Source organism: Frieseomelitta varia, unplaced genomic scaffold, assembly GCF_011392965.1.
Source record: "Frieseomelitta varia isolate USP_RPSP 00005682 unplaced genomic scaffold, Fvar_1.2 scaffold_940, whole genome shotgun sequence".
NCBI classification, from domain to species: domain Eukaryota; kingdom Metazoa; phylum Arthropoda; class Insecta; order Hymenoptera; family Apidae; genus Frieseomelitta; species Frieseomelitta varia.
Genome location: NW_025110746.1, coordinates 98,289 through 119,752, shown reverse-complemented (window position 1 = coordinate 119,752; position 21,464 = coordinate 98,289). Strand labels below are relative to the sequence as shown.

At 41.1% G+C, this 21,464-nt stretch overlaps 1 protein-coding gene across 8 annotated transcripts; it reads right to left on the bottom strand.

Moving 5' to 3' along the window:
- Window positions 1–353: 353 nt before the first annotated feature.
- On the bottom strand, window positions 354–17,564 carry LOC122537944 (muscle LIM protein Mlp84B-like). 8 transcript variants are annotated; one of them, XM_043671621.1, is made up of 10 exons: window positions 17,387–17,563; window positions 14,339–14,463; window positions 11,800–11,962; window positions 7,943–8,069; window positions 4,993–5,089; window positions 4,010–4,094; window positions 2,113–2,409; window positions 1,300–1,620; window positions 529–805; window positions 354–492 (listed from the first exon to the last, which is right to left on the bottom strand). In XM_043671621.1, the coding sequence occupies exons 2-9, from the start codon at window positions 14,451–14,453 to the stop codon at window positions 529–531; spliced, it is 1,482 nt and encodes a 493-aa protein (XP_043527556.1). In that variant the 5' UTR covers window positions 14,454–14,463; window positions 17,387–17,563; the 3' UTR covers window positions 354–492. The 8 variants fall into 8 exon arrangements, 6 of the variants coding, with proteins under 6 accessions (XP_043527556.1, XP_043527555.1, XP_043527557.1 ...); XM_043671620.1 differs by having other exon boundaries at window positions 354–805; XM_043671622.1 differs by lacking the exon at window positions 17,387–17,563 and adding an exon at window positions 17,246–17,269 and having other exon boundaries at window positions 354–805.
- Window positions 17,565–21,464: the final 3,900 nt, after the last annotated feature.

Here is a 21,464-nt window from a genome sequence, read left to right as displayed (position 1 = left end):
TAGGGGATCGAGCGAGTCTTCCGTGTCGCGGATTCTCGCCCATAAAAAAGTAATAAAAGCTCGCTCGTTTACACGTGTTCGATTAATCTCGTGGTATCTCGGTCGTTCGTGCGCCACGACGTGGTCGAAGAGCATCGACGAAACGTGCGTGCAGTCTTCGTTGCGTTATCGGTATGCGGTCGTCGTTTCAGCGAAAGAAAAGAATTTCTGTGTGTGACATTTTTGTTTGACATTTTGGAGCAGCGTGTTTTTTTGTTCTTTTTTTCTTTTTTCTCGTCACTTCGTCGGAGTTAGTCGAGGAGTCAGGCGTCTATACATATACATATTCCATGTACGCGCGAATAAACAACGAATTCGACGGTGTGCAACGATTCCGATCGTTTATTCGCGTGCACGTGACGGATATAATTATATTTATGTGTATATTTATATTTGTATTTATATATATATATGAGACTGGTTTCGAGCGTGTCGACGTTCCTGAAGAAGAAGAAGAAGAAGAAGAAGAAGAAGAAGAAGAAGAAGAAGTTAGGCCATCGTCAGGGTGCCCGCCCCCATGCCGAAACCAACGCCCTTCGGTCCGAAATTCCGGTTGTAACAGCCGCGGCAGTAGATGTCCCCGTCCGGCCCGTCGTTCAGATTCGTCGAGTCTAACGAACGGTGGCACTCGGCACAGCTGAAGCAACGCTTGTGCCACACGCGGTTCTTCGAGATCATCTGCTCCGCAGCGTACACTGGGTAGCCGCAACGCGCGCACCCGTTGCCGTCTGTCCGTTTCTGGCCCACCTGAGGCTTTGCGTCGATGCTGAAACGATCGGCGTAGATCTCAATGCAAGTTGAAAGCAACTGTTTCACATTTAAATCGAATTGGAGTTCTTTTCTTTTTTTTTTTTTTTTTTTTTTCGAAACAGTTCAAATCTTTTGGGCTCGTTTAACCACCTTGCGCTGGCAACTAGTTTGCGGACCACAACGAACGACCGAACCGTATATACGATAATTCGTCGCTTTCTTTTTCTTTTGAACTCGTCCCGGTACGAGGGTTACGTTTAAATATACTTAAAACTGAGAAAATGTTGCAATCTGGGAGAAAAAATTCTCGACGTGCGTGACATCATTCCAGCGCCAAGAGGTTAAAGTGGCAAGATAGGCTGATGCGTGAACAAACATCTTACAACCAACTCTAATCCAAAGACGTCAAAGTCTTTGTCTTCACTTGACTCGATGGATTCATTTCAATTTAAAGTGAGATCTGACTTCTGAAGAGAGATCTCGATCTGTCAAAGTACTGACAATACTTACTACGAGGGAGCGTGATCTCCGTTGGTCGAAACGAGAGTCGGCGTGTGCCCGAAACCAAATCCTTTGGGCCCAAAGAGCTTGCCGTAGCAAGCTCGGCAGTGAATTTCCTTGTCGGGTCCGTCGCAGGCCAGCATAGAGTCCAAAGGCCGATGGCATTCGGCACAGTTGAAACACTTCTTGTGCCACATGGTACCTTTGGCGAGCTGTTGCTCGGCGGCAAACACCATGCCACCGCAGCGGGGGCAACCCTGGCCGGCTGGTGCCTTGATAGCCGTCGTATCAGGATTGTAGAACGGCCGACTGGCCGATATTTCATCCTCCCTGGAAGAAAAACTCTCTTCCAGTCCTTTCACTTTCAGACACTCTCTCATCTTCAGTTCTTTTCGAATCAATTTATCGAAGAGGATTTCTAAATCGATTCGTCCAACATCAACATTTGGATATATATTTGGAGTTTTATTTCCTCCTATTTGGAGATTTTGGAAACTTTAAGTGCTCAAATGTTACTTGGATTTTTGTAATCTTAAGATTTAGACGCTTTTAAATCTGCGAAACTCTGTTGATTCAAATATCTGGTACTCTAGATACCTAGGTATTTCGTGTTTATAAATCTTTCGAATCTAAATATCCAAATGTCTGAATAGGTACCCAACTACGTACTCGGATTCTAAACGTTCAAACATCTGGAATTCTAGACGCCTATGGAAATTCCATTATTTAGAATTCCAAGTGTATGGAGTAACTCGGATGTTTGGAACTCTAGAGACCTAAAGTGCCCTAACTTGTCACGGACGGAAGGAGACAGTTACTCACGTTAGGCCGTCGGTCTGTAAGAATCCCGATCCACATGCGAATCCGTATCCGTGCGGTCCCCACTTCTTTCCGTAGCAAGTCTTGCAGTAGACGTCTTTGTCGGGCCCGTCGCAGGCGATGATAGAGTCGAGAGTTTTGCTGCAGTCGTGACACTTGTAGCATTTCCTGTGCCATTCGCGGCCCTTCGCGAGCACCTGTTCAGCAGCGAACACGACGCCACCGCAACGTGGACAACCTTTGCCAGGCGGGGCCTTGATTATGGCGGTGTCGACCACGGTCGTACGAGGAGCAGCATCGCTACGTCACGAAAATTCAACACGTTTATGTCCACCAAACCGTCCAGTCCGCTGATATCGAAAATTCATCGTCGAGCGGCACGAACGACGAGAGAAATTTTCCAATGTCAAACTTTCTTTTTGTTTTTAGAGGAGAGACGGAGAGACTCTCATCTTTATTGAAAGATTCGGGATGATTGGATTCAAATTTATTCTCGTTCGAGCGACTCGACTCCGGGTTCGGGCACTTTGAAAACCACAAAAAAAAAAAAAAAGAAAAACGTTCCATGCAAACGAGGCGCGCGCTGGTCAACAACGATCAGCAATTAAGATTCGAATGCTAATGAAAAAGCACGATTTGAAAGTTGAAAGATGTCACACACACGTGAATATGGTATATATATATTTTTTTTTTTTTTCGAAAAGGGCAAATTTATTTTTTCATCTGTGTACGGTATACGATCATCATTTTTGATTATACGAGAGGGAAGCATGCTTTTAGCACACGATGATAAGTTAGGTGTAGATAAGAGATGTTATTGATGATGTTTTAAGAATTGGTATCACATCCTACACTCGGAAGCGAATTTAGTGGCCGAAAAATAAGACAACGGCGAAGGTGAGTAATAGCGCAAAGCGTTAAGGCGTCGATTCGTGTGTATGTGCCTGTGTGTATGTCCATGAAGCACATGCAAATATCCGTTCATTCGATCATTCACTCGTAACCCGGATTTCTTTAACTTTTGAGAAGTAAATGGAGCTCGATCGGCATCTTCTTCTTCGAATTTTCATTAAGAAACAGTTACTTCAATATTAGTTCTCAGTCTGGTCAGTTTGTCCGAAGGATGTTCCAAGATGAGTGTCATTCGAGGCGGCGTTTAAATTCGAACGAAGCGCAGAAGAGATCATTCAATTGATAATTCCGTTGGTTGAAATTCCAAAAGGAAAGAAAGTAAATTTATTAAATTCGTCAAAGTTTTGATTAAAATCAAACGTGATTTTTTGACATAAACGGGACATGATTCTCAGCTTGGAAAGTGCTTATCAAAGAGAGAGAGAGAGAGAGAAAAAGGAAGAAAGTATCGAAGCTCTTTCAACTTGCAGAAATTCACTTGCTCCAAGAACTCGCGCAACTTGTAATATCGATCCAATTGTTCGAGAGACGCCAAGCTTGGACCATCCCGCGTCAGTTTTTCCCCCCCTCCGTTGACGAAATATATTAAACTTCATTTATATATTAAACTTGAATCTGGCGTGAGAATTAGTTGAAAGAAAAAAACGGGGCTTCTTGAAAATCGGGCCAGACAGACGGACAGAAAAAAAAGAAAAGAAAAAAAAAAAGAACAGACGCACGCACATATAGATAGACAAGAGAGTGGCTGATATACATAAGTGGAATAGCATAACTATGGGGGGGGGGGGGCGTACCCCTCGTCCTCAATATCGCACTGCAGCCCGATCCACATAACCCCAGCGTGGCCAATACCTCGCGGACCGAATTTCTTCGGATAGCAAGCTGTTAAGCAGACAAGCGCATCATATATAGTGAGAATGTAGAAGCCGAGGCGGGATATCATCTCTCGTTTATAGTTCCCGTCTCAGTCTCGGCTCTGAAAACCCACCCATTGGCGTAGCAGTCGCTTTGCAGGGCGCCACCACCCTGACCATAGCCATAACCCTTCGGTCCGAATCTCTTTCCGTAGCATACTGCAGAGAACATGTGTTAAAGGTATCTGCTCGTTCTTGACCTAGTTGCCTGACGTCACCAGCGTACGACGTACACGTGGATGTGTTCTCACCTTCAGGCGATCGTCGTGATTTCGAAATCGATCGGTACTCATCTTTTTTCATACTTGACTACCGATTTTTATACTCGAGTTGAGTTGGACAAAACGGTGGAGGCTCGCCGTGTTATTAAAGTGTCAAGCGCTTCGGAATGATTTACCAACCGATAATGTAAATTAAAAAGGGGCAAGTTATTATCGATCCTGATATTTCGATTGAGGGAGCTTGCAGAGATTCCACGGGGACGGGGAGATGGGATTGTAGACCAGACTCGAGACGGAAACGCGTTCCGCGCGGTAATTTGCTAATTGATAATATTATCGAAACGACGAAGTGACAAATTGTACGTTATGAATTATTATGAATTCCGATATCAGGTAATTTATTTAGAGATTCCGACTTGAATGTAGGTTAAAACCAAAGTGGATTAGCGGGTAGAAATATTCCACAACCGTGTGGAAATGTGCTTGTGTGTCTGGTTTCTAATTCGAATGATAATTCCTAGCAGTCTTAAATAAATTCCCAGCGATCTTTCAACTATTATTAATTCCGATAGACCCGGAGGAGGGGAGAGAATTTGTGGAGAGGATGTAGATTAAGGCTCGGAGACCAAGGTGCAGACGTGTGCAGTCTCTGTCTAGTTCGAGATTCCAATTGAAATAATAATTCTGAGAATCGTAAATCGAATTCCGAATAATATAATATTCTATTTCCAGGTGCTCGGCCTCCTGGCATTTATGAAATTTGTATCTTTTGTCTGAACACATCCAGAGTACCTTCGTACCTGCGGGCGTTACGCAAGAGTGTAATGTGTCCTCACCTTTGCAGTAGATGTCCTTGTCAGGACCTTCGCAGCAGTTGACCGAGTCTAATCTCTTGGAGCAGTTGGCACATTTAAAGCATTCCTTGTGCCATTGCTGCGTGAGACACAAAGGGAACGCAGTGGTTAGTCACCGGAACTAAGGGGGGAAGTCGTGACGTGTCTTACGTTCTGTCACACATAGTTATTCCCAATTTTTGCAATCGTTCTCTCGTTGGAAAAGCTTAGTGTCTGTTTCTAGTGCCGAAACAGAGACCGAGACGTTCTGATGTTGTTGCTTTCCAACTAACGTCCTCATTTGAATTTGAGTAAGAGAGAGAGAGAGAGAGTGAAACAGTAGGAAAGAAAGATCGAAACACTTGCAGAGGATTCTCGGGCCGCAAGATGTCGACGTTCGCTCCTAGAGACGAGGCCGTCTCTCCCGTTCTTTAGAGGAAGAAACGTGGACTAGTTCCTCTGTACAGACAGCTCGTTTTGTGTGACAATTTACGGAACACTTTGCGCCAGTGTGTACCACGAATCTTATTTTTTTCTTTCTCTTTTTTTTTTTTTTTTTAACTGAGGACCATCACTAGAAAAGGACACAAAGGATCGACCAAAGACGAAAAATGCAGATACCTAGATCAGTCAATGACTAAACTACCTTCCCCCTTTATCTTATGTCTTGAGAGACATAATTTAATTGAAACTTGATACTTGATTTTTTTTTTTTTTTTTTCTTTCAAATATTATAAACTTCTCTAGACGGAAAGAACTGCTTTTGATTAAATTATTCTTTGAATAATTCTCATATTAATATTTGTGTCTGTCAGAATTAAAATTTTGAAATTTCTGTCATTCGTCAACCAAGCAACTGCAACAAAACATTTTCTATTTCATTCAGCGTAGTCTTTTACTCGCACGATACGAAGAAATCGTTGACTGATCTGAGTAGCGTTCGAATACACATTTTGGACGTATGGTGTGCGCAACTGAGATGAAGAAACGAGCAGTGGGAGAGAGAAAGAGTAAATACAGAGTTGTTGCATTGCAAAAGATACCTCGACAATATATCTCGCGATCAGGACCATCGCAATGAAGCGTCGAGTCCAGAGACCGTTGACAGGTTTTGCACTTGTAGCATTGCTTATGGTAAGCCTAATCACAAGAAGTAGGAATAACCATGGTGTCTTAGGGGGCGAGTAACTTCTCATGATCGATTCGAATAGAGAATTGGGTCTTTGGTACCGCGGCCAGTCTTGAAATCCTGAATGGGTTAACATCCTAACTTGAACTTGGAAACGATTGATAATACCGATTTGTATCGCATTTGTACGTTCGTAAAAGATTTGCAAGCACTTGGTGTGTCTCCAATTGGCCAACCTCGTCGAATGTCGTCGTTAACACGATTAACAATAGACGATTGTAAATAGACGACGATCAAATCGAACTTTCGTTAAGGAAGGTTCTGATCGAATTGAAAAGAGGTTTCGTTTTCTTTTTTTTTTTTGTAAAAGTTCACGGCTGTCTCTCGGTGAAAATCGAAGAGACTCTTCTAGAAGCTCTAGCACTTGGCGAAAATTGCGAAACTGAAGTCGTATATGCGGCGACGACGAGATTCTATAAAAAGATAGAAAAAGAGACATAGAAACGTGGTATTATAGACCAGTGGCCAATTTTACCCCAATTCTGCTCTGCGCGAAAACTGCCGTAAATCTTGCCACTCTGCGATTCCAAGATCGAATTTTATTTTCAATGAGAGACCTTGACGCGTGAGAGCCTCTCGACGATCGTGTTACGAAACACCCGAGCACGTTTGAGGCCCATGAGTCTACGTAACCAAGGGCACGGTGTCGAAAGGTCGTGCCGACGACGAGGAGGCCCGACAGTGTCCTAAAAGGGGCAATTAGCCCGCATCGGGGCTTAATCCAAGTTATTTTCCAACATCGAGCGCAGAAAGGGCCAGTTGGTCGGTTGCCAAGCTGCCGACGAAGACAGGAAAAGCTCTTGGGCCGGCACCAACCGGCAACAAGCCTGCCGTCGATTCATCCTCCGACTTCTCTTTCCGCTCTTATTTTTTCCCTCATTGTTATGAAATTACACGCGTTTCGTCAGACACGAGAGAGAGAGAGAGAGAGAGAAGATCACGGAGTCCACGTCACGCTACACCAAGTATCTGGCACTATGTCAGCCGGTGAATCTAGTCAATTTTAGAATCCGAGTAACCGCGAGGCCACCCTCCTCGGCCGCGTCGCACGCCGTCGCAAAATTCGATCTCGGGCAGCAGCCTCTGTTCCCCCTCGAGAGATCGAAGATTTCTAGAAGATCTCTCGAGGCTACACAGGCGCGTAAATGCGTTTCGACACGCTGGTCCTTCCAGAAAACGTTCAAGGGGATCAAGATTAGAACTGACTAATCGTTGGTAAACGAGAGTTTCTCGAAGAGGAATTTCGCACAGTCCAATTGGCGGCCCGATTAATAACTACGGATTTCACGAACTGTTTACAACTCCCCTCTATTTCGATCGCGCGGTATCAGGTTGCCCGGGTAAAAATAAAGCGGACACGGTCTAAGAATACCTCGTTAGTGAGACTCGTTTCCATCGGCTTTTTTATACCGGTGACATAACTCCCTGAGCTGTGCGAGACTCGGAGATTTTCCGAAGGCAGGTCTGCACGATCGAAATTCTGAAAGACTGCTGGTATTAGAACCAACCGGTATCAGTTCCCCATTGGGAATCGTAACAGTTTGGAGCCAAGACAGTTTAAATTTTAGTGATCGGATAGAAATTGCTGCAGTCGTCACCGAAAATCTTAGACTTCGTCCGAAATATATCGTTTGGCGAATATTTTCGTACGGAAAACGTTGGACCTTTTGGAGAACACGGCGGGATTTCGACGAACCGTGGTACCAAAGTATAGCACAATGTCTCGAGAGTAAACGGGGCGACGAATTTTTGTGAGAAACTCACCCTTCCTCGGGCCAGCATCTGTTCAGCAGCGTACACGTATCCTCCGCATCGGGGGCACCCTTCCCCTTCGGGCGCCTTCGCGATGGCTCTCGGTTCCAGAATGGCGTTCGATCCCCTCGCGATGTCCCTAAAAACGTGTCCCTTGTAGAGATCAGATTTTTCACTCCTTCGTCGGTGTGGATAAGGTCAAGCTGTGATTCCCAATTGGCGTGCCAGCGCCCCCCCATCATTCCCATCAACAATTATTCGTTCCGGGGGATGTTCGAGTCAACGTCTTTCACAGCCGGTTTTCGTTTTTTAAATGGTGTTCGATCGTTCTTTCCTCCCGAAGGTGGTTGTCTCGTTACTTTAAAAATTTAACTATTTATATATTAATTAGCCGTTATTCTCCGATTCTGAAATGTCATACTGCAAGAGATTTTCTAACATCTTCCAACAACTTCGCGTAAAATCTGTCCGCCAGCTGTGAGAATGTCGACTCGTCGTAAGTAGGACGCGAGAATTAATTTTGACAGAGATCCTTTTTCAGAGATCTTTTCTCTTTTACACGTATTTGGTTATAAAACGACTCAATGGGGGGTCATTATCGAGGGGCGTTGGAACACTGAGGGTGTGGAACCACCGGGGACAGAAGCAGACAAGTACAAGAAAACACCACTGCAAAAACCAGAAAAAGGGGGGAGGGTGGTCGACCAGCGAACCGACGAAACCTCGAGCCCTCGAATTCGTTCGACGAAATTAATTAATAACCAGTTTCAAGGGAGGAACGTCAAGTTTCGAGGTTCGACGATAGTTACCGTCGTCCGCTGATCGATACTCTAGGTGAACAACTGATTACCAGAAACCGATGAAAGAGTAACAACCCGGCTGTTAGAGTGTTAGGCACATGTTAGTAATCGGTTAGTAATCCCGTTTTCCCTTCGCAACCACTCGCAAAAGTGGCTTCCGCCGAGCCCCGAGAGGAGAGCCAAGAAGCGGATCGTGTGATAACAAGAAACCAAATAGTAATACAAATTTTTACTCAGAAAAAAGAAACAAGTGAGGACAGAGCAAGAGGCACAAGAATGAAAAGAAAGAAAGAAAGAAAGAAAGAAATAGATAGGCGGAGAGAATGGAAGAGGTGAAAAAAAGAAAAAAAAAAAACAAAAAAAGGTGGGAAACAAAATAAAATTGGGTTCGAAAGAGTATAAGGACAGATATAGAGAGAAGAAAGCTGAAGGTGGTACAATACTAGCTGAAGGAAGGAAACCGAACAAGCTTTTCATCTACGTGTAGCATCTCTACAAGTGTGTGTGTGTGTGTGTCTCTGTAAGCCGAGCAGAGTGTGTGTATACCGTATGTGTATCCGTGTGTGTGTGTATACGTCTAAACAGAAGAAGCACCCATAAAGTTAAACGTGTTAGCAAGGGTTACGGAGTTACGTGTCCTCGAATGGAAAAAAAAAAAGAGAGGTACGAGAGAGAGGCCGTGCAGGTGTGTGCTGCTGCTGCTGCCGATCGATAAACCAAGATGTTTGTCGAATCTTTGAAGAAACAAGAAAAAAAAAAAAAAAACGAAAAAGAAAAAGAAATTTCGAAAAAAAAAAGAAAGAGAAACATGTCGAAGAAGCGGTTGGTTTCTTTCTGTGAGGCGGTGAAGATAGAGAAGTAGGCAAAGAGAGAGAGAAAGAGAGAGAGAGAGAGAGAGAAAGAGAAAGAGAGAGAGTCAAGAGAGAGAGAAATATTACAAGATAAGAGAAGAGAGAGGCGGAATCTGACTCGGTGCTCACCATTTTTTTCTTTTGTTACTCGCTTTGTTCCCTTTATCACGAGGATTTTCGAGGGCAGGCTCGTGATAAAGCGACAACATATATCGTTCGATCATGGGCCTCCGGTTGGCTCGCACTCGGCGGGGCTGGCGGGGGTAGTGGGGTATCTTTTTTTTTTTTTTTTTTTTTGCTATTTTTTCGCTCGACTTTTTCAGTCAGTTGTTTGCTTTTTTTCTTTCAAGTGTTGTTGTACTATCTTTCTTTGGAGAGAATAAAACAGAGAGAAAGAGAGAAAGAGAGAGAGAGAGAGAGAGAGAGAGAGAGATATCTCGGGAATGTAAGGGTGGGAAATAAGGGTTGCTAGAACAGTTAAAAGAAGGTTGGACGGCCTGGCTCTTGCGTTCGCACGGGGTTTTTCGTTCTTGAACCGCGATTTGCTCGGTTCGTTCCTTGTTCGTTGTTGCATTGTTGTTGCCAGGTCGGAATGTTTAGGTTTCTTTTTACATATCTAAATGTAGTAGAGCTAAGTAGGTGTGTGGGCATGTACAGTGGGTCAAAAATGTTTTTGACATACCATAAGATCACTCTTCATTTTCATCTGTACCACAGTAATCTGAATTTTTTCATGCATACTTCGATCCGTGAGAAACGTGTTTACTCCGTGGCAAGAACATTTTTGTCCGACCGTCAATGCGTTCGAAAAGTCAACACTCGAAAGCCAAGTGTCAATGAAGAACACCAGATTCTTCTGTTTTTTTTTTTTTTTTCTTTCCCTTTTTAAGTCTTTTAATGGCACTTATTACAGATGGTACAAATGATTCTATAAACTAGCGTAATGTAGTGTAGTAATATCGCAATAAAAGAAACGAGAAAGAGTATATATATATATATAGTAGTAGTAGTATTATATCTGTATGTATATATATACGACTTGAGAGAGAAAAAATAAACGACCGTTCTTAATCCAGTCGTTCACACGGACAGAGAAAAAAACGAGAGACAACAACGAAAAATAGGTAAAACAGCTAAAAAAAAAATAGAAAGAAAGAATTAACAGAAAAAAAAACGAGGAGGAGAACGAGAAAAATAAGACAGAAACAAAGAAAAACGGGTAACAAAAAGAAACGAGAGTGGGAGAGACAGAGAAAGAAAGAAAGAAAGAGAGAGAGAGAGAGAGAGATAAAGAAAGAAAAATAAAAAGAGAGAAGATAAACGGGAAAATATAAAACAGGAAACGTGACGAAGAGAGAACAGTCGACTAGATTAAAACACAGTTAATTATCAAATTAATTAATATAACGTCGTCGTCGTCGTCGTCGTCGTCTTAGCACCACCATCACCATCATCACCATCATCGCTGTCGGTGCCGATGAACGACGAGTTTGGGATTCGTTGGGAACAAGGGAAAACCAGAGAATTCGGGACTGTTTGCTGGTTAGGATCATAGGACCACGAGATTAAAAAAAAAAAAGGAATCACGAAAAAAAGAGGGGGAGGGAGCTGTTGTCTATACAATTAGAAATGCCGAGTGAGAATGAAAAAAAAAAAAAAAAAAAGGAAAGATCCAGTTGAAATTCGGAAACTAGTGGAAGAGATTAGGTTAAAGAGGGAGGGAGAGGAGGGGGAGTTTTCAAAATTTTTCAATGGGCCGCGCAGTTTGACACAGTCTCGCGATGCTGTATACACATATATGTTACGTAGACGCATGCTCTGGGTCCTCGGGTTCTTAGTAGGCTGCCTTTGCTTCTTCCAATTTCGTTTCCAAAAAGAGGATCATGCTGTTGGATCATTGGGCTGTCCATGTTGGTTGAGTCGGTCGTTCTCATACTTCGTGATATTTTTTCCACGAGTTCTGACTTTTTTTCTTTTTTTTTTTTTTTTTTTTTTTTTTTTTTTTTTTTTTTTGTTTTTTGTTTCTGGACTTTAGGTTAACGGCACTATATTCGGTGTTGGTTCTCTATGGGGATATGGTCTGATCGTACAAACGACTGAAGGGGAGAATCTTCTTTTCTTTTTTTTTTTTTTCCCTTGGTTTGGGAAACGGGGAGTTAGGGGAGCTAGGTTTGAGGGGACTGGGAGGGGATTGGACGACGCGGGCAGGTGCACTCACTCGCTACTCTTCAAATGTTCACCCTGATCCATGGACAGGGTACCGGCGCCTCCACCGAAGCCGTATCCTTTAGGACCGAACTTGCGTCCGTGGCACACTTTGCAAAATAGCTCGCCCTCGTGCTCAGTGCAGTTTGTCGAGTCGAGCAATTTGCCGCACAGACCTGCAACACGTAAGCATATTTGGCTCTGGCCTATACCGTCATTCCGCTAAGTGGATTTGTCCATTTGAAGACTTTAATGGGTCTTAATGGATCTCATCTCGAGGAATGAAGATGCCTGATGACGATCGATGATCCGCGATTTTTTTAAAAAAATTCTGCAGCTTTCCGAGTTATGAATCTGACAACGTGTTTAGTGTTAGAAGAGGAAAATACTGAATAATGAAACTCGATGAAGGTGAAATTGAAAATTAATGATCTTTCGTGATCGTTTACTTTTGAGAAGTTATAGAAACAACGTAATATTCACATTATAATTGTGTTTTAATATTTCGATCCTCGTTAAAATTGGTAAAAACGTAAAAACAATTTTTTAACATAAATCAGACTTGAGAATTTCTTTATTGGATTAAGTTGACAGTTTATTGGCTTGTAATTGAGGTAATAGAATTAGACAGAGGGAATGCTTCACCTACTTTCTTGTCTGGTTACGCCTTGCTAATTATGGAACTAACAAACCACCCTAGTCGAGAGTTAAATATACCAAGATCTTCTGAAATTCACATAAACAAGTGTTCGCACTAAGACTTTTAGCATCAGATCCAACCAGAATTTTTTTTCTGTTGAAAAAGGAATTGTAATCTATTGCAAAGTAATAATTTGCACGAATATAGATTGCTAGAAAGTATAGACAAATAAAACAAATTTCATCATAGATGAGAATGAACGAAGATGAGAATATGAGAACAATCATAAGCGTAAAATTTGCACCAAAAGAATCAGAATAAAAGTCACGTGAGAAAAATCCAAAAAATTTTTAAATTTAAGGGAGAAAATAAAACTTACAAAGAAACCATTGAACTCTTGGAAAATACTTAAAATCTAAACCCATAAAATTTCTATGAAACATTACAAATTGGTCATCTTAATTAAACTAGTGCAACTTGATCTAAATCACTGAAACACTCAGAAATATAATCCATTAACTAACCCTATGACACTGACAGTCTCGCGGCTATTAGTATCACAATGGCCTAGTCTAAACGATTATCTTTATAAATCTATAAAATTTCTCTAAAAAAAAAAAAAAAAAATAACGAAACCTTTCAACTACTCTAGTAATCCTAATATAAAATTTCCCATAAATGCATAAACAATGACAGTCTACCAATCACTATAGTCATCAAGCTGACACTAGCCAACAGCGTCATGATCGTAACGATGATCCGTGATCAATAATTTCTTTATTGGGAAAGAAACAAATATAATACATTCAGGAACAAATGACAGTAGTGTCAGGAATTTTGAATTTTCGATGCAGCTTATTTCAGTTGGTATCTAGAGCCGCGAATGAATATTCAATGGTGGTTCCTATTTCAAGTAGAATCACGAAGTCCGGATTTTTCCCGGCGAGTTCGCGCGGGTCGTTGCACCCTCGGCTTGACGTTGGGTGGTTCTATTTGATTTCTGGCTAGCATACAAAACTAATTAAGGCCAAGACAAACCATCCGGGACTGGGATATAAAACTTATTTATAGAGGCGGCTAATTTTAAAAACGGCCGATGGTGTTTTGCGCAATGGGGTGCCTCGGATCCCGTGATCCCTGACTGACTGATTAATTGATTCGTCCGTCAATCAAAGTTTCTACAACTCATATCACGCCGTAGATATTGATCTACGCTGACTTTGCGAAAAGAAATTTTCACGTTTCTGAGCCTACAGAGGAATTCGAGGGCTGTGTACTTCTCGAGGGAGTCAAGTGTGATTTTTTTTTTTTTTTTTTGATAATACTTGATCCTTCACGTTCACGTGGAGTTTAATCAAAAATTGATATCCTCAATTCAGTGAAAAAGTAAATTGAAGAAATGTTTATTATACGAATACTTATATTGTATTAACTTATTGCTCGATTAAAAGGTTTTCGTGGAAGCAGTTTGAGAATGTTTGAAGTATTACGAATGTTTGATAGATTTGAATGTTAAATAGATTTGATGAGCCAAATATTTAACGAATAATACGTATTGTTACCAATTGCGAGGCGGAAGAAATTTAAAAAGATTCAAAGTATCACGTTCGTGAATGTTTGAAGGAATTTGATACAAATGTTTACTAAATATTTACTACGTTTGACCAAATATTTACTAAATATCAAATGTTAAAAAATTAAAAATTCACTGAAAAGCAAGTATGTACGTTTATAAATATTTTACGAATTTTAACGAATTTTATTAACAAGTTCGATTGGAAGTTTGATTGAAGTTTGAAAATGTTTGAAGAACCCCGTGCTTGTCTAAGTTGAATATTAAATCGCAAAGTGAAGACAGGCACTAAGCATGCTCTTGCTAATTAAGTCTCCAATGTTTTATGCAACCACTTACCACACTTGAAGCACATCTTGTGCCATTTGAGTCCTCCGGCGACACGTTCTTCTGCAGCGTATACGGATTTGCCGCATTTGGGACACTTGGGGTGCTCTACTGGTTTAAAAGGCATATTGTCTGTACTGAAAGACACAGAAAAATCTTCGATCAGTATCTCGCGTTGATTACGATCGAAAAATAAAATTTGTAATCTGCGGAAGAATTTCTTAACAATTTCGTCGATTTATTTATATTTTACAGCGTATTTCAAATCCTTTGAAATTGTTGAAAATAGTAAGCCCGAGCATTTCGTCGACTAAGTGAAGAGAAACTTTGCAAGTGAACAAGTAACTTTCGATTTATTAACACGTTTTCACGAATGGATAAACAGTGAATAACAATGATAACTCAGCCCCCCCTTCCCGGCCCCGATTACCTAATCCACCACGAGGAACATAAACAGTTTTAGTCTCCGCCCTACTGCCGATGAACGAGTCTATTTTTACCAAGTTTGAAGCCCAGCGTATATACACAGTGATCAACATTCGCGAGGCATACGAAAAGAACGAAAGAACGAAAGACGAGGAAATTATATATTTCCTCTGTTATACTGCAACATTATCCATTGACATACACACATGTAAGTAACAGCAGCATCAATGAAATTAACCCCAGCTTTTATCAATGGTCAACGGTGACGGAAAACGAGACGAAGAGTTTATCGAGAAAGTGAGTGGACTGATAAAAATTGCAATGGCTCCACTTCGTTCCAAGAAGAGATCGCCGGTAATTCCCTTAAAGCTTCATTAATAATCATTCACACACTGCATTAGACTTACAATATTAGAAAATGGTAATGGGATTACTCTCAGAATGAGGGCTCGTAAATATTGAGAGGAATGAAACTTTGAATCATTGTTCTTCGTCAATGAGAGGTCCAAATGCTCCTCTGCGAAGAGGTGCCTGTGAAAGATTCAAAAAATTTTCTATTTCCCGCCACGTGGTTCTAGCCTGGCGCGACGACGAGAAATAATCGATGATTTTCTGCGTTAAATGCGAGGAAGCTTCCGAGAGAGGTTTGTTTGAAAGCGAGAACAAAGTGGAGGTTTCGACTGGCGTGACTTTTGGAAGCGGCTCTGGTGTCGAGTTATAGTGGCCACGGTATTAGTAGAAACGACGCTAGAGAGACCACGAGAGACCAGAAAGAGAGACGGAGGATTCTATATCCGTGCAGACGCAAGCCGGATCGCGAGGCCGTATTAGGGAAGGCGCTAGATTCTCCACAACGCGGTCGCCATTACCCCTACCTTCGCTTCGTCCAGCTGGTCCTTGATTAATTGACAAAATTAATTTGCAAGTCCTACCGTCCCTTATTTTTCATTCTTGTCTCGAATAACCATTTTCCTTTTCTTTTTTTTTTTTATCGTTATTCTCTTTCTACATTTATAACGGTAGAAGACAATCTATACATCGTTTGCCTCATTATATAGGGTGACTAATTAGACGAAACCTTCATTTTTCATAACTGTCTGAGATGGCAAAATTATTCTTTCCTTTTTTCACGATTGAAGCGATTGACAAAAGATTTGTAAATCCATCTTCTCTGATTACAAAAAAAATTAAATCCACTTAAGGTTTCTTAAAAATTTCAAACTCTTTTCGTCATTTCACATTATCGAGTTGTTGCAAAGTTCTTCGATATGATTTCACCCCTTTCCTGGCGAACTCGATTTAGAAATTTTGCAACAATTTTGCAAGTGTTCTACCGATGAGTCATAGCGGTTGTTTGTACATATCACCCCCACATATCATCACGTTACATCATAACAGCCGAAAGAATGCCTTCTCCACCCCCGTGTATACTAAATCCGGACGATCTCAAATTTCATCGCGTTTTACTGAACCCGTCACGCGTTTTAACTTTATGGCTCGCGTAATTCCTCTCTCCACAGTGAGACACGTCTGACTAAATCTAGCTCCCCACCGGGACAATCATTCTCGTCAGATTCTTCGATCCTCCAGATCCTCGAACTCGACAATTTACAGAAATAAAACTATCCATCCTTCAAGTCACATGGAGTCATTTAATGTGCGATTACTTCGAATCTTCAGACTCTTTGCCGAGTATGAAATATAAAATGTACTTTGATGGAGAGAGAGTTTGCGTCAAAAAATTGAAGGAACAAGGCTACCTATTTCCTCGTTCCAATCTTCTAACTTTGACTTTTGAATCTTCAAAGACTTACGCTACGAATTATCTGTTCCCTGAATCTGATAGAGGGATGAAAAGCCAAGCTTTACACTGAAAATTATAATAGAAAACAAAACCATTCGTCAACTGCGACTTTGACAGAAAGATCAAAAGCCAAATTGTTAGTTGACTTTGAAAGATGGATGAATCCATCCAAAGATCCTCATGACTAAATCTTGCTTGCTGCCTTCAGGCAGCTGGTGTCAACTGAGGGAATTAAAGAGGAATGGGGCTGAATCTAGTCGGAAACCTTTCGTCATCGTCTAAAATAACAAGATCATAGCAATTACCAGAATTATAATTTGAGTGAAAGGCAAATTTTTTTTAGACAAAGCACGACTCCAACGTTTTCACAAAGTTCATAAAAGCAATCGACTTTGAGCCCTTTTATCGAACATACGTTATCCAAGATTGACAGAAGAGGAACAGTTGCAAGATTCTCACTTTTAAATTAACATTATCTACGACATCGAGTCTTTAGCAACTGCAAGATCATTGAAAATTAATGGAAGAGAAACAGTTTCCAAGGATCTCACTTCTAACAGAAAGCAATTGACTAAATTTTTCAACTCTCTCCAAGCTCTTTACCAAGTACCAAAACATCCAAGAAACGAATGGAAGAAGGACCGTTCCCCAAAATTCTCACTTTCAAATCGATATTTAAATGCAACTACCCTCTCTCTCTCTCTCTCTCTCTCTCTACTTTTGCCTCTGCTGTGAGAACGGATGATCGTACGATGATCTCTGGGCCAGTCGCGTGAAACACTGTTCGCTCGCTCGCTCGTTTGTGGCGTGTGTGCTGTGCTACTACTCACCACCGGGTGAACGGGTTTCGAAGTCACGAGAGGATCGGTAAACCTCGGGTATGAAGGCAGGCGTGCGAAGATGAACAAAAAAAAACACCGAGAAGCACTCTACACCGCACTAATACTGGATTCGAATGGCTGTTCTCGCGTCGTGCACGTCCTAGTCATAGCCAGGCCGTTTGCACACGGCACGTGTGCATCGGAACGTCAGTGCGCTCTTGACGACAACGTCGCGGTGGGCAAGAGGGAGCACAGCCGCAAGTAGCCGCCTTCCATCTAGCGGGGGTGTTACACTATACGTCGGGATACCGAAACGGCCACGATTCGTTAACACCGCTGGATCTTATCCTGTCGCTCGCCTCCTCGCGAGAGGAACTTTGCTAAGACCGCGGATGTTTGTCTAAATTTAATACGTTCTTCTTCTCTTCGTAGACGCGTATGTAGGTGATTGGAGATGTCAGGCTCGGCTCGTTCGTTACACTGTACAGGAGGATTTTGGTGCGGCTTTAGGGTTTTCAAACTTGACTTTGAAGAGAGAAAAGAATTTTTCGTCATATTCGGTATTTCGTGGAAATTCGTGCGCCTCTTGTGAACACTGTCTAATCTCAGATATATCCTTTATATATTAATGCATATTGCAAAAAATTCTCCGCAATTTTGGAGTTTTATCGTCAGAGAACGTATGGAATGTTTGAAATTCATGTATGAATGCTTTTTTTTTTGTGGCGTGCGAGGTAGCAAGAAGGCTAGTGACCTCTGTTTTACGGACATTTCTTACTCTTCCTGCGTAGCACTTGCTGAGAATTATAGCGCATTTAACAAGAAAGGAACGAGAAGGATACAGGGGAAGAATTGTGTTTTCTTTTTCTCTTCGACGAGCCTTTCGTCCACGTTTCGTTAAGTAAAATGGTTAGACGGTGCGTGGAGGATTCTGCAAACATTAAGATAACAATCGACGTGCTTCGGGAATGTAATATTTACGACGGGAAAGAGAGAGAGAGAGATATTCGCCACGAGAGATATCACGGGGATGTTAGAGAAATATACAGCGAGACGGGCCACGCGTAAGATTCTGCAAAAGCGCAGTAACCGCGTGGATTTTTAGAAAGAAACGGGAACGCATAGCTGTAAACGAAGCCGAGGCATGCAGGAAACCTGAGAACTCCCGGTTTCGAAGTTTTTATTTCGTGGAACGTGGAATCGTGGCCTTGGAAGAGGTTCAAGGATCCCTCGCGTTGAATCTTTAAATCCAGCCCATTTGTTATTAATCTTTGCACGAGACACGACGTTGAAAAATTAAACTAAATCGAGCTACTCAATTAATAATTCGTCGATCTTTTGCTCAAACGCAGCACTCGCATCGCGCTATTATATTTGTTTCAATTCAAATTTAACTTGAACCGAACTTGTCGTTAGTTCAAACCGTGTCAAACTTCATCAAATCTGACCTGTTTGTCGCGACTTCTTGAAATCAATTCGCTTTTTCCGGTAAATGGAAGTTTGGCGAAACACCAATCTAGATTATTATTATTAAATTAATTATTAAATTGATAATAATCTAAAGGAATTGAAATACGTATTTATCACGATGTAGTCGGCTGTTGATTTATTTCAGTCGATGACGTGTCCACTTTTTTGAAAATACACCTTCTGAAGCATGCTTTTGTGATCTCTAACTTAATTCGAATTCAAGTTGAAATGAACCTGCAATTAGTTTCAAATCATATCAAACTTCGTCAAACCTCGTGATTTTTTTGAAAAAACGTTTTCTTTGCCGATTGAATGTTTCACGAGAGTAAGTTGAATTAAAATTAGGAATTGTTTGAAAGGAGGTGGTAAAAATCTGTTGATAGTAGTATGAGTCACGTTGGTGACGATATGGTATTCGTTTACATTGTACTACACAAGAGAATGTTTTCTGAGCGATGAACCAGCGAGAGAAACACCGAAATAAATTTATTACTCATACATCTTGGACTAATTCCCGGGCCCTAATGGCATTCGCGGACAACAGCAACGCGATACCATAATTTTTAGATTAACACCAAACCGAATTGGCACCCGGTCAACGAAATCTTTCCCAAACTTTTCCCTCCAAAAGTCGAATTTCTCCTACGTCAGTAGTAATCACCTCGCTCGTTGTCATTGCATTTAAAATTGACAAAAGAGGATGAGCAACTTCGATCGATCCAATTGTCACGCAGCATCCTTATATAATTATATAAAATAACACAATTTGGGAAAAGTAGGTATTAAAAAATGACAAGAATGAAACTTGAGTCTGTATCTTACGTATTTATGAGAAACTCATCACTATTAAAAATTATCGATTCATATAATTGGATAGAGTAACTTCTTTACCCCAGATTGAACTTAATTCTCGAGAGGGGAATTTTCTTAAAAAATGACTATATAATTTAATTTTTAATATCAAAATTTGCGTGAATAACTTAGGCCAAAGAATCTCACATTTGGATAAGGGAAAATGAATTTCCAAACAAAATCTTGAGAAATAATTGTACGTATTGAAAAGGAAACCATAATTTGGATAAATCTTCGAAAATTTCAAACTGAGGTAAGAATGACCCAGAAGAACAACATCGATCTACCTCGAAATAAATGAAAATTAATTTTTTAAAAAATCTCTGACAGAGACACACGCTATAATGTGTCAGAAAAATTAGCAAGCCAAGTCGATAACACTCGGATAAATCTCGCATAGGAGAAATCCTCAAGTTGGAGCAAGGTAGTCCAGCACAATGGCTTTCCAAAAGCTAGGCTTGCGTGGGCGTGACCACAGCGCGGTCATGTACATATGTATAGTCGGCGAGCTTTTTACATAAAGCCACGTGCACGCGTATAAGTCTTTCTAAAAATAGAAATTTGAGCAAGATGCTATTAATAGAGGATGAGTGTATTCTCACATGCATATGTATACGTGGCTCTCCTCTCGGTAACGAGCAACTTTTCGGAAACGCCGCCCCTATCGAACGAAAGAAGAACCGGAATTCGATCCTTGAGAAGCTACGCTTCTACCGCGCTTTCGCACCGAAATAAAAAAAAAGTCCAACCAAATTTGTGTCGTGAGACACGAAAGACGGGCAAGTAGGAACAACATGAGTCATCAAGACAGTAAAAATTAGGCTCTTCCTTGCAGAGAAATGAAAATAATAAAAATTAGATTATTCGGTCTTCAAAAAGTTAATATAATGATCATATGATATGATATATAAACAGCTCCAAAAGTTGCAATAAATTATTCCGCGTGATTATTCGACTGTTCTCTTGGTTTTTTCATTGAAAATCCAAGTGAATTTTCTTTGCAGTAACGCAGTGTTGCATAATGGAGAACACTATGAGATCGTTGCACCTTCTCGATTACGTATACATAGGAGCGAGCACTTTTCGCGTGGCGATTAATTTTTAAGCTTCTGGCTTCTGCTATTTTTGATCACGATTGAACGGACGTCCATTCTCAGAAACATAATCGAATCTCGTTGTCAATCAGCGGGACGATACTCCACGGTGTGACGTGTCACGTGGTCTCCGGACAATGTTCTAATTATACACGCGCAGTTGTACATATTTTATTATTCCCCCGTTAAAATAGGTTTGAACGTTGTCATAAGGGATCAGGGTGATATTCCTAAACTGTCGTCTGATCTTCTTCCGGTATGAATCTCATCCCCTTTCGTCGTTCAACGTCGAAATTTTTAGATTTCAAAAGTCAGAATGAAGAGAATAAAAGAGCTGTAATTTTTTAAAAAGAGCTCTTCTCTCTCAAGACACAATCTTCTTCTTATATTTCTATTTTGTATTTATTGTATTTCTTACAATTTTTGTACGGCTCCGTTCTTCTGAGATCTAAAGAATTCCACGCGAAAAATCCATTTTGATCCATTTTATTAAATGAAATTGGTTAATAATTCTTATTGCTCTTCGAAGGAAATCTCTTTGGGTGATGAAATCCAGTTGATAATCCAGATGAGATATTTCACACGACACCGGAGTGGATCCCACTATTAAATTGAGTCAGTGCAACGTATGATGTAGAAATTCTTGACTTGTTCCACTTGACCGTCTCTCG